Genomic DNA, 17,328 nt, shown 5'->3' with positions numbered 1-17,328 from the left:
GCTCTGTCCCAGATTTTTTCCTAACCACTTGCCTGTGCAAAGACAGCTCTGGCCTGCCCCCTTGTGTCTCAGTCCCCTCTAGCCTGGGTTCCTTAGCCTTTGGAGTCTTCAGAGTCAGGCACAGAGACAGGACCGCTTTAAAATGGTGCAAGAGGCACATTGCCTAGGTCCTGGCTTCTCTCTCTCTCCAGCCCTCTTTGGCTGTCTCTGGCATCAGGGTCTTATGGCTGGAAGGCAGCCTGTCTCCCCCTGTGCATTACCACTAAGGGAGAGAGAGCAGCACATTACTTTTCTGCGAGGAGAAGGAAGGAGAGCATTGATAAACTCCCTTGGGGGGGTCACTGCCAAGGGTGGCAGACCCTACTGGGGTCCCTAAACCTGCAGCCTCCTGCCAATAGACTGGGCCTTAGCTGGAAGGCTGGCACAAAGTCCCCTGATCTCCATGGGTAGAATCTCCACTTCACTGCTCGCTCTCTGAGAAAGGACAGCACACCCTTGGGAGAGGGGGAGGAGAGAGACTGAGCACTAATCCACTGCTGGAAATTACTATTCAGCAGAGAAGCTGGGACTTGGGCTGTGAATCACTGCAGGCTTCCTGATAAGCTGTGCCTCCAGCCCTGCACAGCTGTCTACTGAAAGATAACAGCCTCATAAGCCTCTGCCCAACTCCATGTCATCTGGGGGAGGGGGTAGTACTGTGTGCTGGAAGAACTCTAGCAAGTAAAAGTGGGGGACACATAGCCCCAGGATCTCAGAAGCACACCTCACTCCACGTAACTCAACAGCACCCTAGGAAGGAGGAGATGGGGAGGAATAAAAGTCATTTTGCTGGCAGAACCCTGAATAAGTCCTTCTGCTGGTGACAAGAGGTGGGATTCTGCAGCTGACAGGAGGGGCTCTTCAGGGAGTTGCCCTCGCTTCATATCTCTACTTGAGCTTTGGATCAGTTAGCCATGCCATCCAGACTCCAGCACTGGTTGCCCTCCCCAGTGCAAGACTCCCAGTGGTGAAGACTCACACCCACAAAACTGTCAGATTTGTTGTTTTCGATGAGTCCCTGGGGAGGACTAAGGGGGTTGGGTGTGGTTGTTGACCCTCTCAGGGGTGGCCCAATAAGGGTGAAAAAAATGTAAATTATCCTAACAACCAGTGACCCCTGGGTTGGTCCTGGGCTTCCTCACTAAAAATAAATGATAAAACTTGAAAGAGGTTCTGCGTGGTAGAAGCTTAAGGGAGACTGAGCTTGGTTCTGGAAAAGGTCCAACTCTCCAAGACCACTAGTGTCTAAAATCCTGATTGCCAGTCAACAGGACTTTGCAAGCAGAGGCTTTCTTTGTTGATGGCTTGGGTCAGGTAAGTCCCCTTCCAGCCTGGAAACTTCCTAGTGTGTGGAGAGAAGAGGGACATGTTGTTACTCCACTTCCAGAGTGTTAACCTGCCCCCATGGAGGGCTGTCTCTGCCTCCCATACTGGAAAGCAGGTTATGAAATGCTTTCTTCTCTGCCGCCACTCCACCCTAACAGGTTCAGTTCCCAGGCTTTTGAAAGGATGCCAGTGGAACCTAGCACCCATGAGCACCCCACCCCTGCTTTACTAATCCTCTGACCCTCCTGACCCAGGAACAGACTCCAAAGGAAGGTGACTCATATCCCTGTATATCTCCCCCAAGCCTGAGGTGGGACCTTGAGAAGTGCTGGAATAAGGGGGGAGGGGAAGTTGCTAGGGGAGCAGCTCAGAGACAGCCCACTTTGGGAGCCAACTAGTGCAGAATGGGAGGGAGTGGGAAGCTCCCCTGTGACCTCATCTTTCCAGTAGCAGCTGCTATCCAGGAGCTCCTTGAACCCTGCCTTGGGGTATTTGTAGACTAGAGGTGATGGTGAAGACTCACACCCACAAAACTGTCAGATCACACAATCAAAAACCATTTGGGAACATAAATGTGTATAATCCAAGTCCAGAGCCTGTTGTCAGATGGACAGTGGACCTCCAGCCAGGCCTTGAGGGACTTCATTGTTGTTGTGCCAGGTTCCAATCCACGTACGAGGAGGGATGGGAGTAAGAATCACAGAATAATCAGACGTTATTTCTACCTCAAGGAAGTCTCTATCAAGTGGGAAAGAAAAAAAAGTTACAGCACAATGCCATGGTAGTGGGAGAAGGCAGGAGCTCTGAGAAAGGGCACCTAATTCACCCAAAGGTGTTGATAGAGCTGGTTCCCCAAGGACCAGAAGGTCTGGGCAGGAAATTCCAGGCAGAGCACAGAGGGATGATGCTGCATTTGGTGTTGAGGCAGCCTCAAGTGTCTGAAGGATATAAGCATCTTAAGGTTACATGGTAAGAGGCAGGTGCGACTGGAATACCAGGTCGGAGCAAGGCCACAGGGAAGCCACAAGAAAGTAGGGGGCCAATGGAAGCCAAGGAGTGCCCTGGTCTGCTTGGTGTTTAAGAAGGATCCCTCTGACACTTGTGTGGGTGACAGGTGGATTGAAAGGGACCTGACTGGATTTCAGAGGCTACAGGACTGTAAGAGATGGTACAGTAGTATTGAAAACAGAGATGGGAACAGAATTGATAGGATTTCACTTCCATTACAGCCAGGACAGAGGAGAGTTTTTCCTTGTGGCATTAGCCCTAGCCTGGCCAGGACTTGACCTTCTATCCTGGCATCCCAGGGGACGTGCAAGAGAGATTTTTTTTGGGGGAGGGGTGGGGAATGTCCACAGCTCTAAATTGGTAAAAGCCTTCAGAGTTTTCCATTGACCAATAAATCTGCCAGGCATGTTCACTGCACAGTAGGGAGAAGACTAGGGTCAGACACTCCCACCCGCCCCCACCACACACACACACCCTATCCCCTTTCTTCATCTCCCAGCCCCAACCCCATTAGTTCTGCAGTTTGGGTTATTACTATGTCCACATTGGCCACTTAGGGATGCTATAGTCCCCTCAATTTCACTGAGATGTTGAAACACCTCCAGGTTTCCCAGGGAGAGATGTAATTGAAGAAAGGGAGGGAGGGAAGGAGGAAGGAAGGAAATGTGGCCACAGAGGGGCTCCTTGGTGACACCAGGTTTCTTCTCAGAGCACAGATCTTATTGTGTAATTGTGCCTTCATTATTGTGATCCTCTGGTTGTCAGTTTCCCCACTGAACCAGAAGCCCATGATTGAATGGATCCTGCCTGTCTTACTCTCTACCCAGCTCCTAGTACACAGGAAACCCACAGAGAGGTGGTGACTGAATGAATCGACTGGCTGACCCAGATTTCTGAACTATTCCGATGCTACACAAAGTCCTTAACTGTCTAGCTCCATGGACAGTGGCCAAAGATTCCCCTATCCCCAGCTCAGACAGCTACAAAGACTCAGCTTTCTTTGTTACAGAAAAAAAAAAAAAAATTATAAGGATGTGCAAAAATTAGAATCTGCATATATTGCTGGAGGGAATATTAAGTGGTGCAGGCAGTTCCTCAAAAGTTAAACATAGTTACCATTTGACCCATATGATACTCCTAGATAAATACCCAAAAGAATTTAAGACATATGTCCACACAAAACAGGTACTTCCATGTTCATAGCAACATTACTCATAATAGCCAAAAAGTGGAAACAACACAAATGTCCATAAACTGATGAATGCTTAAACAAAATGTGGTATATCCATATAATAGAGTATAATTCTGCCATTAAAAGGATGAAGTATTGATTCATGTTACAACATGTATGAACCTTGAAAACATTATGCTTACTGAAAGATACTAGACAAAAAAGAATCGTACGTTGTATGATTCTATTTATATGAAATATCTGGAGTAAGCAAATCCACAGAGACAGAAAGTAGATTGGCGGTTGCCTAGGGCTGGTTGGGTTGTTGGATACTGTTGGCTATGGGGTTTCTTTTTTGGGTGATGAAAATGTTCTGGAATTAGACAGTGATAATGGTTATACAATATAGTGAATGTACTAAAAACCACTGAATTGAATACTTCAAAAGGGTGACTTTAATGGTGTGTGAGTTAATCTCAATAAAAATTACATCTTTTAGTGATTTTCTGATCATAAAAATAATAATTTAAGAAATTACATAAAAGGAAGGACAAAAGAATAGAAGAAAGAAAGGAAGAAAGAAAGAAAGATCATTAGAACCCTCCTACCACCATTGGATGACAGCCTACGGGATCACCTCCGAAGGTTGCTTCCTGTGCTACCCCTTCTTCCTGATTCTTGGTGATCCATGTGGTTTGTTTGTCCACTCCAACTCCATGCTTTATCCCCCATCTCACAACCTGCCCTGCTCTGGAAAAAGAACTTCTATAATTTTACAACAGGAATATTCTTTTTCTAGAGAGTTAACGGTTATCATTTATAGAGCCCTTACTGTGTGCCAGCCAGGACATACTGTTTTACAAGCATTATCTTATGTAATCTTTTCAAAACTTATTAGGTTGGTTCCATTTATTATTCCCATTTTATAGATGAGGAAATTCTGGTCCAGGAAATTGGAATAACTTGCTTAATGGCATATGACAGAGCTATAATTCAACAGCAGCTAGAATGCTATTCTCTCAATGCCTTGTCTTGTTTATCCTCATTTTCAAAGCAGTCTAGCATAGTAGTAGTGTGATCCCCATCACTGGAGGTGCTCAAGTAGGGACCTGAGGAAATGGAAGCAATGTTAAATTCAATCAGACTAATGGCCTCAAAGTTTCCTTTCAGCCCTGAAATGGCAGGATTCTTTTTTTTTTTCCCCCTAATAGGCTTCATTCTCACCAGAAAAAAAAAAACAGAGCTTTTCTATTGAATGTGCACTTCCCTTTACTAGAAATTGAAATGGTGGAACAGTGTCTTTATATTTATAAGCTTCTCAATAACATTATCTGTTCTCTCTTCACACATCAGAGGAAGTGCCTCATTACAATTCTTCCAGGATGAAGGCTCTGGCTGCAGCAGGAAGCTGATAGGCTTATCAACTGGTGATGATGACATCCTTGAGGCATTGAAAGTCCAGCAGCTGCTTCTCCAGAGGGACAAAAAAAAGTAGGAAGAGACAAAGACCCTAATGGCGTTGGGAAAGAACCAGAATGTCTGGTCTAAACTCATCCAGGAAAGACCACCCACCGGAAACAGCGGAATGGATTGGCGCCTGGAGGCACAACTGAAGGCAAACTTGGGAACAAGCAGCTCCCCTGCACTAGCGGTGTGGTAGACTGAATTCACAGATGGACTCCAAGATTCATGCCCCCTGGTGTACATGCCTTGTATAATCGTGGCAGAATCCGTAAATTTGTTGGGATAGCATTTGCAAGATTTGGCTACTAATCCCTTTACTTTTGAGTTAATCAAAAGAGATGTTACCTGGAATGTGCTTGACCTAATCAGATGACATCTTTAAAAGAGGGTGAAGTGTCTCCTACTGGCTTGAAGAACTAAGCTGTGGTATTGTGAGAGGGCATATGGAGAGCACCATGTGGTAAGGCCCTGAAGATGGCCTCTAGTATCTGAGAATGCTCCTTGGCTAACAGGTAGCAAGAAAAAATTGGGACTCAGTCCTACACCTGTAAGGACTGAACTCTGCCAACAACCTGAACAAGCATAGAAGAAAACTCCGAGCTCCAGATAAGACCACAGACCTGGCTGACATCTTGATTTCAGTCTTGTGAGACCCTGAGTAGAGAAACAGCCTAGACTTCTGACCTACAGAAACTGAGAAATAGAAACGGGTATTGTTTTAAGCTGCTTAAATTTTTAAAAAGTTTGTGGTAAATTGTTATGCAGCAACAGGAAATTAACACAGGAGTCTATTCCTTCATCCACAAAACAGGGTCAAATACTTCTAAGGTTGTTATGAGGCTTAAGTGGGATAATAAATAGTTTGAGCATGCAATGACACATCATAAATTATAGTCATAATTGTATTAAACAACCACACTCTGGTAGCCAATCTAAGGCACTATAGGCAAAGTGGAGAGACTGACAGGAGAGTGACCAGTGCTTTTCTAGTTGTGGGGGCCCTAACCTCATTCTGAGCTTCCAGCTCTTGGGGATTTGATGAATATTAATGAAAATGCAAAGAGGTCCAAGCTTTCCCAGGTGTCCTTTGGTTTGGTTGGTGGGAGGCGAAGGCAGCTGCTTTGAAAAACACTTTTTTATCCTTCTCCCAGCCAGGTTCATACCCCCTAAAGCTACACTGCTAGGGAAGGAAAACGGCAAACGCTGATGCCCAGAAGAGAGGGCCTGGAGTGAGGAAGAGGACCCTGAATGTCTATCTTTTCTTTCCTCAGTGAGTCCAGGGATAGAGAATGAGGGAAACCAAGACAAAAGAGACCGTCTCATTAATTCTGAGTAGCTGTGGGATAATTCAGACCTGGGGGAAGTGGCTCCACTGCCCAGGAGCTCAAAGTCAGGATGTAGGGCTAGGCCAGATTAGATGTTAAAAGTCTTAGAACTTAATATTAGGGGCAGTTAGTTTGGCCAGAAATATCTGGAATTCTCAAAATTGGAGATTTGTTGAAAAGAGCCTAATTCCCGGCAAACAACCTAATTTCTGAGCCTGTTTCCTTATCTGTAAAATGAAGTGGCTATACTCATTTTTAATGCTTGAGAGTTTGTGATGTAAGAAGTTACTAATAAGATCCCTTATATGTAAGCAGTTCGTTCTCTTATTTTAGGCTCAAACCGGGGCGTAAGTAAATAAAGCATTTTTATTATAATTTGTCGTTATTATTGTTATCATTCCCATTTTGAGGTGATGGAGTTGCTTCCGGAGCCGGACTTGAACCACGATACCGTCCGCGGCTCGCTCCTCCGCTTCTTGCATCTTTGCTTCCTGATGGCCGCTGCAGTCCACGGAAGCAGAGATCCCACGGAGAAGAGAGCAGCGACGAGACAGTTTGTCCTCAACGGGCCGCCGTAGCCCGGCCGGAGCGGGGCGGTGCTTCTTCCGCCAGGGCGCGAGCGACGCAGTGGGCGGGACCTCATGCTCCGCCCACTGTGCGTCGGTGCGTGGGTCCAGCCCCCCGCAAACCTCCGAGCGGCCAGTGATCTCACAGCCGGCTTCTCTTCAGCTTCAGCCTGCGCGCCGCCATCGCCGTCATGCTAGGCGCCACTCTTCGCCACTGCGCCGTAGCAGCGGCCGCGGCCGCCCGGGCCAGCCCTCGAGGCCTCCTGCACCCTGCCTTGGCCCCCGGCCCCGCCGCCGGTAAGCCCCCTGCTTGCCACCGCCCGCACCCGCGTGTCCTTGCGGTGACCTGGTCCCCCGCCGCCACGCGAGTGTAGGCTCGCCCCGCGGCCTAGCGGCTGCCCTAACAGCAAACGACCGAACCCAGTGACCGTGGGCCGCCCCCCCGGCCGCCTCGAAGTGTGGAGGACTCGAGGAGGCGCCCCCGGGGCCTCCTTCAGCATGACTTCCTGGTGTGGGCTTCGCGGATCGGTCAGGTGTGGACCTGCTGTGGGCTCCAAGGAGGGAGCGCAGCGCACCTCCCGCGTCCACCCGACTCCTTCGGTCCCTGGGCTGTGACCATACCCCGGTGCTGACCCTTGCGGCCGCCTGACTGGGAGTGTCCGCCGCCGGCCTCCAGAGCTTTGGCGAAGGTGACTTTGAGCCTCCAGGCGCGCCGCTCAGTCTAGGGACCGGGATGGCCCCTCCGGGCACCTTGGCACCGCCGCCCTCATTGTCTTTCGAGAACACAATATGCCTCCATGTGGGACACAGTATGCTTTTTACCAGGCATTTCTCATTTGGCGTTTTGTGTTGTCTCCTTCACAGACCAGTTCCGTTCATTTTTAGAGACAGCTGTGCCACCTAATTCTACATTTACGATAAATCGACGTTTGTGGTTGTTTCCTGAGGTCTAAGAGAGAGCCTGAATGTTGATAGGTCATATCATAAGAATGTTACTGTTTCGAAAATGGGGTACTACAGACTCTACTTCGGGTTTGAGGCCTAATTGTTGAGAGTATGAGATGTGCTGCCGATTCCTGTCTTATTTTGCCTTCACCTTATATATGTGTTGCGGGTGACTTTGTGTCCAGCACTATAGTTTTAATTATTGTAACTGCATTTCGATCTTAGCTATGATGGTCGTGTATGCTACATTAAGCCCCAAGCGTGCATATTTAAACATAACGAACTCAGAAACTAAAAACTAATAAGGGTTAATCAGCTATTTTTAGTGTTTTAACTATACACTACAGGTCTTAAGGAATGTTTTACTTCATTCAATTTAGATCATTCAATTTAGACTATTTTCTATAATTTATCGTAGAACGGTAAGGCTGACATACACTTCAGAGACCATGGAGATCATCTTATTTTATGGAAGAGGAAATTTAAGCTCATCTTGGGAATCTTAACTCCTTAATTAGTGATAGAACCATTTTCTGGTTTTTAGCCATAGTAATTTTTGACCCATCCTGATGTTTGTCAGATTTTATGAGTTTTTGTTCGTTCTTTATCTAAATGCAAAAGTAGCAAATACTACTTAAATTTTTTCATATAGATACACTTTGGGGAGGTTTCTTATGACGGCTTCAAAAGAATTACAACATTTTATGGCAGGTTGAGGAAAAGGCAGAGGTTTTTGGCAAACTATAAATTAAGGAGGTTCTTTTTTTCTTAGTGAATTTGGACATAGTGGTTTTATCTCCTAGTTATTGTATCCCTGCTCCTTAGTAGAATCCATAACCAAAAAACTTTATTTTAGGTGTTTGTGCCCTAGACCTAAATATTTGCCACAAGGAGGCAGTATTGTCTACAGTTGTCAGTGACTTTCTAACTTTGTGACCTGTACCTTAGTGAACCTGGAGACTCTGTTGCCTCATCTCTAAAATTGGATTAGTATTAGGTAATTATGAGGTTTAATTTAGATAAAGTAACTCTTAATATCTTTCCTTGCACAAATGCTTGGTACATATTTGCTTTCTTATAGTGCATCTCACTTTTGCTTATTATAGGTTGGGGTTTTATCAGTATGAGACTGACGAGATTTTATGCAATTGAAAGGATTAAGGTTCTTGGATGAGGCAATCCAAGGTCAAATGAGAATATACTTGAAAGAGAACTATGGAGAAGTTAACTTGAGGGCCCTCGAGTTTGCTCTAGTTAAGTAGCAACACAAATTCTTATTTGGTCCATAAAGAAGCCTCCAACTTGAAACATTTCTTCTCCAATAACTGCCAAATTAGATAATTAAAATGTTTTAAATAATGGCTAGTTTCTCTAGTCAACCCTTAATAAGTTAAACAATCCTGGCTCCTACATCCTTACCCTGATAATTTGTGAAGCATGGGAGTTTTCTCTTTCCTTTATTGTCTCAAGCAAGGAAAGCGGCTATGGAAGTAACACCCTTGGATGCGTTTACTGGGCACGTTTGTGTCTTTCCTCAATGCCAGATTTATTGAGTGGAACCTTCTCAGATAAACCAGTGAGGTTTCCACACGGGGTAGCACAACACACAGAGAAGAGAAGGAACATGGGATGTACAGAGTCTTAAGAGACAAAGTGAAGGGATGGAAGTCAGCATCTCCAGGATGAACTCTGTTTACTGGCCCCGCAGATTGTGCATCAGTCCCAAGCCATCGGCTATGATGGGCACGTCAGACTCGTCGACTCTCAGCACACCTATTTGTGATGTTCTTGGCTTAGGCTTGAGCATCATTTGTCTAAGGTGTTATGCTTATATGGACCTTCCAAGGTGGAATTCTTATGCTTATCGGCCCCTAAAATAGGAGGCTTATTGGAGGCTTATCATGGCTGCTGTTTCTCTTGCTATGGGCATTCTGGTCACATTCTAAGGCTGTTCCTATTATGTGCCAGTTGACGTTACTGTCATGGCTCCCATTGAATCCATTTTGTAAAGTCCAAAACGTCCTCAATTCTCCATGTTCTATACACTGGTGCAGGGCTGAATTATCACCTTCCGGCCTTTTCCACACCACTCCCTCATTTCTAGAGTCCAGCCTTTGGGCCCTAAGGTCCAAGCCTGCTCTTAAGCTTTTCACCTCCATAACCCTGCCTTTAAGCTTGTTCATTAGTTACTTCTTTCCCTTACTCTTAGAATCACCACCACCAAAATGTCCATTCTTTGGACTTTGTCCTAGCTGATTTGTTATTAAATGGAAAGCTATCTAATTAAACCAAAGAGAGTAATGAGCCCCCTAATTTTTCTAAATATGTTAGCTTTTTTTAATAGAGTGCTTAACTGAATGCCAAAAAACGGTATTAGAAATAGCTTTTTACGTTTTATAAACTATATAATTGTCTTAACCAATGTACTGTATACTTGCAACTAATAAAATAAAATTTAAAAAAAAGAAATAGCTTTTTAGGTCCTAGAGGCTGTAGTAATATCCGTTTTTCATAATTGCTTCCCTTTTTTTGCTCTGGAACCTTCAGATTGTATGAAAGCACTGAGCAATTGTGTTCTAAAATAGTTTGCCTTACAAGCCTCAAAACTAGGTTGAAATGCTATGCTTAAGTTTGGTCAGTGTCAGGAAGGGAGAGAATGCCATTTAGTTTACCTAAAAATCAAAATGTTAAGCATATGGAGGGCATGTCCATAGCTATGAGAATAGATCCTACTTTTCATATTACTGGAATTAGGAATATAATTTAAACCATGTGGGAGAGTCTTTGTCCTCCTGGAAGGGATCTTTGTTCCTGGTGCATGCTTGATGTTTTAAATAGTTATTTCATATAAAGTAGTTTTGTTTGTTTGTTTGTTTGTTTGTTTGTTTGTTTTTGAAGACAACGAATTTGGGACTTCCAGAAGGAAGGTAAACAAATCATTGAAGGTGATCCATTGATCTCCTTGACTAGGATTTGTAGTTGCTGGTCATCTTTTTTCACAGAAAACAAACAAAGCTACTAGTCATCTAATGAAATACATGCCCAGAAGTGAGCAAAAGAATTGGTTATCATGAAATGATTTTCTGGGTAGTAGGAAATTTACATTTAATAATTACCTCTGGGTAGGGCATACATATATTTCCTTTTTCTTGAGTAAATATTTAGAAGTGAAATTACTGGGTAGTATGGTAGGTGTGTATTTAACTTGATAAGAAATTGCTAATCAGTCTTTCAAAGTGGTTGTACTATTTTACACTTGGACTTCAAGTATTCAGCTAAGGATAACTTTCGTTTTTGAAAAAGGTAGCTTATAAATTTTTGTAACAGTGTGAGAGGGTTGTTATCGTCTATGCTTTCTGATATATTAAATGTGAATGATAGTCCTGTAAGAGTTATTAACTATTGTGTAGTTTTGATTAAATGTTTGCACTTAACAAATACATTTAAGTCTAGAGATCCATTCTTTTTTCTTGTCATAGAAATTAAAGAGTGTCCAATTCTAGCCCATTTATATAAATGTCCCACTTTATTCTGGACTCAGATTGTGGAGATAATTTATGTCTCTGGTAAGATTGGGACTTGTTCTTTGGCCCTCTGTGACTATTAGCAGGTATTTTGCTATAGGCTCAAGCAGTAATTTAAGTAAGAATCACCTTTGCTTGATCTAGCAGTGACAGCCCATCTGCAGAACTGGCCATTATTTCATCTTTTCATCTTTTTCTGTTTTCTTTTTTTCTTTGTACTTCTGCAAGTTATCATTGCATTAAGGATGCATAGGATATTTCTAACGTTTAAATTTCAGAGTATTTTTAGAGCCTAGAGGTTTCTGAGTAGTTTGGTTTCGTTTTTGTTTTTTTGGGTAAACTTTTAAAAACAACTAGAAATTATACCATGCTTGTCTAATTCATCTAATAGGAAATGCAAAATTTGAAGAATGTTTTATTTCTATAAAATATGATTTCCATAAATAGAAGGTCAGTTAAGACATTTTTAGACAAGGATTAATTTATAGCTACCATTTATTGAGTACCTGCCTACAAAGTGCTAAGCCCTAGGCAGTGTTACCTAGCTTTCATTTTTAATTGTCATCATCTGGTAAGGTGGTATCCCTATTTTACAGATAAGGAAAATAAAACGAGTTAATTTTACCAGGGTCAGTGGGAGATTGAAGAGCCTAGATGTATCTGACCACTAGGCTCTGCTGCTTCCTAAAACCCAAAGGTAAAATTTCCTTCTGCCCCCTCTCCGATCAGACAGAAGCTATTTAAAAGAGTCCAGATTTTCTAACTCCCAATTCAGTGTCCATTTGACAGGCAGAAACTAAAAATGGAAAGGCTTTTTGTATGGTACTGCAAAGGGTATATTGATTGGGAGCAGAATGCTAAGTGTGTCTAGCTTCTTAGTAGTCTTATAAAGCAGTGTTTCTTTTATTGGATGTAAGTCAGAGGGCATGTTCCCCCTTAGAGGGTTTATCAAAATTTGTGGGGAAGGGGTTGTAGTTTGACAAAACAAATTTTAAATTACCATTGCTTTGTCAGGATGTGTAATTTATTTTGGAATATAATTTAATAGCGAGCATAAGATTTTTTTAATTTATCAAAAATATATCTTATAAATTCTCTTAAGAACTAGAATGAACATTATTTTAAATTAGGAGTTAATACTCTGCTTATTGTGAAAACTCAAACATCGTGGAAGTGTATAAAGAAACAAAGTTTTTCCTTCCAAAGATAACCAGTGTTAAGATTTTCAAGCTATCATTGCATGCACATTAGGGGGAAAAAGCATAAACATAACATCTATAGCACTTTTTGTTCTACTTTTCTTTGCTTAATTTTTAAGATATTTTTTCATATCAATACATAATATTTGTCTTATTTGACCTGCTGAATAATTTTCCTACAGTGACATATAGTCGATTCAAAACCTAATGCATTGAATGTATTAAATAACACTGAACTATACACTTAAAAATGGTTAAGATGGTAAGTTTTATGTCATGCATATTTTAACACAATAAAAAAGAAAAAAACCTTATTGTAGTGACAGAATATGTCAAGTATTACTTCTGTACCTTGAAATTAAGAAAAGTTATGTGTGACCCAAGAGGAAAAAATGGACAAAAAAATATAAATAAACAATTCATAGAAATAGACAAAATACATGAAAAGATGCTCAACATCTTGAGTAGTCATGGGGAAATCTTATTTTTATATTTAAAAAGTTGAAATGTTTTAAATTTAGAAAATCACTTTTAAAAATGATTCTTTCTTGATTGTAGCTATCCAGTCAGTTCGCTGCTACTCCCATGGGTCACATGAGACAGATGAGGAATTTGATGCTCGTTGGGTGACATACTTCAACAAGCCAGATATCGATGCCTGGGAATTGCGTAAAGGTAATTGGAACATAGAATAGAATTATGAACTGCTTTGTAGTCTTCCAGTACTTTGTTGAAGGCAACTATTTTGAAAATATGCATCATGTAAATTGGGTACTGTCATGCAACTTGCAGTTTGAAAGTTTTATAGCTACCTTAGTGTTTCCTGTAAAGCAGGATTTTAAAGCAGGCACAACTGACATTTTGGGCCAGTTAATTCTTTGTTGCAACGGTTGTCCTTTGCACTGTAGGATGTTTAGCAGCATCCCTGGCTTCTACCCACTAGGTGTCACCTTCCTCCCCTGCCAAATTGTAACAACCACATATGTTTCCTGGGGGACAAAATGCCTCTGTTTGAAACCACTGCTATAATGATAGGTCAAGGTGAGCAAGAGTTAACAGTTTTGTATCTTTTAGATAAGTTATGCAATTTGGTTCTTTTTCCATTTTGGTAATAGTTTAGATTTTTTTGTTATTTTTATTCTCAGTTATGATTTGTTTTGCCCTGACAGATCTTGTCCTATCTAAGTAAGCTAACTTGTTTTTCCTAAATTTGCAGATGCGCATTTAACATGAATAAGTAGTATTAATGATAACTAATCGAATAGTTAGACTAGTAAATAAAGTTTAGGCAATTTATCTTACACCAAGAGTTCAGTCTCTATGACTATATTCTGGCATTATAGTCACTAGTGTCTTTATTTAAATATTTTAAAATAAAAACAAGAAACCTGAGTGTTTCAAACTTCTCTGCAGGAATGTAATGACTCCATTTTGCTGCAACCAGGGAAATTCTTATTAAATAATCTTGAGAGGTAATGAAAAGAACAGCGATCTGCATTCATTCCTATTAAGAGAATCTTAAATTTTATGATGTGTCATTTGGTGCAGGGCTGAATGCAATCATGCCCAATCATTTTCTGGTTGAATGTTTGAGTCTATGCATTCTCTATATCTCCTTAATGCCCTCATTTGGGCATCATTAACTCCCCTTAAGCATTTCTCTGGTAGTTTTTAGATTACTTTCCAATCAAATCTGTATTAAAGCAACCAAAGAACATACGTTGTACTAAGAGTTAAAGATATGAGTTGGAAATAACCCTCTTGTTTGACAAGAAACCAGCAAATTATTATGAAAATAGTGTTTGCATTTAAGGAAACTCTTGAATTTTTTTCCCCCAATCTGCAGGCTACTACATAGATCCTTTCTTTCCACTAATTCATTGTGGAAGATCCACTATGATCTTATCATCTAGAATTTGTTAAAGGTAGATTCTCTTGTTTTATAGAGAGAATAGAGGCCAGATAGGGTTCCAGGACTCAATTCCAGTGTATGTGTGGAGGCTTCCCCACACCAACAAACAAATCTGGACACTAGCAGGGTGTCCAGGAATTCAACTCAATGTGGTATTTCTACCCTACCTGATAGGTAGTAGAATCAGATTCCACAGGTAAAGAGCCCAGTATCACAAGACCACCCTCCACTTCAGAAGCTGGTTGCAAGCCCAAGTTGTTTACCCATGATTCTGACCTACTGGCTACAAATCAGAGATTCCCACAACCCCCTCCTTGGGTTAGAACAGCTCGCAGAACTCAAGGAAACCTGTTTTATCATTAGATTACCAATTTATTACAAAGAATTTAAAAGGATTCAAAGCAACAGCCAGATGAAGAGGTACATAAAGCGAGGTCCCAAACCAAGGGGTTTCTGTCCTCATAGAGCTTGGGGCCCGGCACAGTGGCTTATGGAAGCATTCTAGTACTCTAGTATGGAAGCTCTCCTAAAAAGGACTGAGGAATTGTCCTTTGGGTTTTTATGGAAGCTTCATTATCTAGTTGTGATCGACTAAGTCCTTGGCCACTGGTTAGTAATTCAACCTGAAGTCCCTCCTTCCCTGGAAATCAAGGATGGGACTGAAAATTTTAATCCTCTAACCACAGGTTTGGCCCCTACTGGCAAACCAGCCCCTATTCTTTGGTGGGGTCCAAAAATTATTTCCTTAACACAATAGGAGATATTATTGTTGCTCTCATCACTTAGGAAATTCCAAGGGATTTGGAGCCTCTGTGCCAGAAACAGGGGCAAAGACCAAATATGTTTATTATAAATCACAATATCTTAAGGCCCAAAAAGACAAAATCACATGTCTGTGTTTCAATAAAAATATAGATAACTAAATTGTAGTTTAAGTGAGAATATCCCAGGTTTATATGACCCCTCTTTTTAATTTGACAGGGATGAACACACTTGTTGGCTATGATCTGGTTCCAGAACCCAAAATCATTGATGCTGCTTTGCGGGCATGCAGACGGTTAAATGATTTTGCTAGTGCTGTTCGCATTCTAGAAGTTGTTAAGGTCAGTGAAATAATGCTAAAGTTGTTCTTGAAGTGGATGGGCTCTTTATTAGGTATCAGCATATTCTGTATTTTTGAATTTGTTAAAATAACTAAAATTAGTTCTTATATAGCTAGAGAGAGCAAGCACTGCAGTTAACAATCTTTCTGGAGTGCATTTTGGCAGAATTTATCCAGGACCTTAAAAGTTGTGTTTGATACCTTTTTGTTCAGCAATTCCATTTGAGAATTTATCTTAAGGAAATAATTAAGGCTATTTAACTACAATTAATCTTTGTTCTGTTTGTGATATGAAATTAGATGTAAATGTTATAAGTGGTTTCTTAAGATGAGACTTCCAGAAGAGGTTATTATTATATATCTCTTAATGTTGTAGAAATGTGTTTACCATTTAAACATATATATATTAAACATTTATAGTGTATTAACTGAAGAAAATTGTAAAACAATTTTTGTGCTATTACCCAATTTTATTAAAAATATATAGATGAAAATATAGGAAAATATAGTCTCCCTCTTGTTTGATTATAGTGTCTGGTTTTTCTGTAATGAGCAAATAAATGTAATGAGCATTTTAAACAAGATTGTATAATTAAATACAGCTAAGGAGACCTAGAATTTGTTAAAGGCAGAAGATTTAGCAGCCTGGCAGTGTCTTAGTTCATCTGACTTTTTAATATTTGTCCCTAGGCACCTTCGTGACAATATATAGGTATAATTATATGTTAATAGTGAAAGTCAAAACTCGCTTGCCCTGGAAATAAGTATTCTCTAAGTGTAGCTTTCCAAGAAAAGACGTGGTCTATAAAAAAGAAATTCATAGTTCAAGGTTATAAGAGGGAAATTGTGGCATTACTTTATCTACAGTGGCTAAGATAATTAAGGGTTCTGTAGGCTATCAATTCATTCAGCACCAGTAGTTAATTCAGTTAGGGTCTCAAATTGGAGACAAATTTAAAAACTTTTCCTGTGTTAACTTAATTATTCCTGTTGCCTGCTGAGCATGTTTAATTACCTTCATAGAATTCTGTCATCACCACCTTCTTTTCCAGTAACTCAAGCTTTAAATTTTTTTTTTTCTGGGTCTAGTCTAATTGTCTTAGTCTCAAAGTGTCTTAAAAATTCACCTTGAATAATGCCCACATTGTTGCTCTCTATTAAGCAAGTATGTTGACTTAAAAGTAGGTGATTTGTATTCTCTGCTACTGTCTTCTGCATTTTCAAGTTTATTTTGTAAAAGAGACAGCATCTCAGAGAGCTAAATGTGAATATTTTCTTTACCATCAGGACAAAGCAGGACCTCATAAGGAAATCTACCCTTATGTCATCCAGGAACTTAGACCCACTTTAAATGAACTGGGAATCTCCACTCCAGAGGAACTGGGCCTTGACAAAGTGTAAACCCAATGGGTAAGCAGCATACCACTGAATAAGGCAGGAAAGAATCCAGGGAGGGGTGAGTAAGTGACATTTCAGTGTTCTCAGAGTAAGACATTTTAATGAGCTTGTTAGAGGCTGTGAACATAGAGATTTAGAGACTACCAATGATGATAACTTTACGAAGCTAGGAGTGTTATTTCTAGTTGTTATTATTGTTCTTTTAGGGGTATAAAGGCAAGTAAAAGTCTCCTTAATTAAAAATTTATATAAAATATATCAAGCATAAAGAATAGCATAGAGAATAAATGTAACCACACCCAGATTTTCAGATATTATTTTGCCATATATGCTTTAAGTTCCCCGTCCC

At 41.1% G+C, this 17,328-nt stretch overlaps 1 protein-coding gene across 1 annotated transcript in view; it reads left to right on the top strand.

Annotated features, from left to right (window-relative positions):
• Positions 1-7,006: 7,006 nt before the first annotated feature.
• The window catches only part of LOC105306845 (cytochrome c oxidase subunit 5A, mitochondrial), a 13,312-nt gene continuing 2,990 nt past the window's right edge, over positions 7,007-17,328 (top strand). The window contains exons 1-4 of the mRNA XM_011382094.2: positions 7,007-7,196; positions 13,126-13,242; positions 15,461-15,582; positions 16,869-16,991. Of these exons, the coding sequence (XP_011380396.1) occupies positions 7,091-7,196; positions 13,126-13,242; positions 15,461-15,582; positions 16,869-16,982 (459 nt within the window). The 5' untranslated portion in view covers positions 7,007-7,090 and the 3' untranslated portion in view covers positions 16,983-16,991. The remainder of the gene's footprint in view (positions 7,197-13,125; positions 13,243-15,460; positions 15,583-16,868; positions 16,992-17,328) is intronic.

Source organism: Pteropus vampyrus, unplaced genomic scaffold, assembly GCF_000151845.1.
Source record: "Pteropus vampyrus isolate Shadow unplaced genomic scaffold, Pvam_2.0 Scaffold462, whole genome shotgun sequence".
NCBI classification, from domain to species: domain Eukaryota; kingdom Metazoa; phylum Chordata; class Mammalia; order Chiroptera; family Pteropodidae; genus Pteropus; species Pteropus vampyrus.
This window is presented reverse-complemented; position numbering and strand designations above follow the sequence as displayed.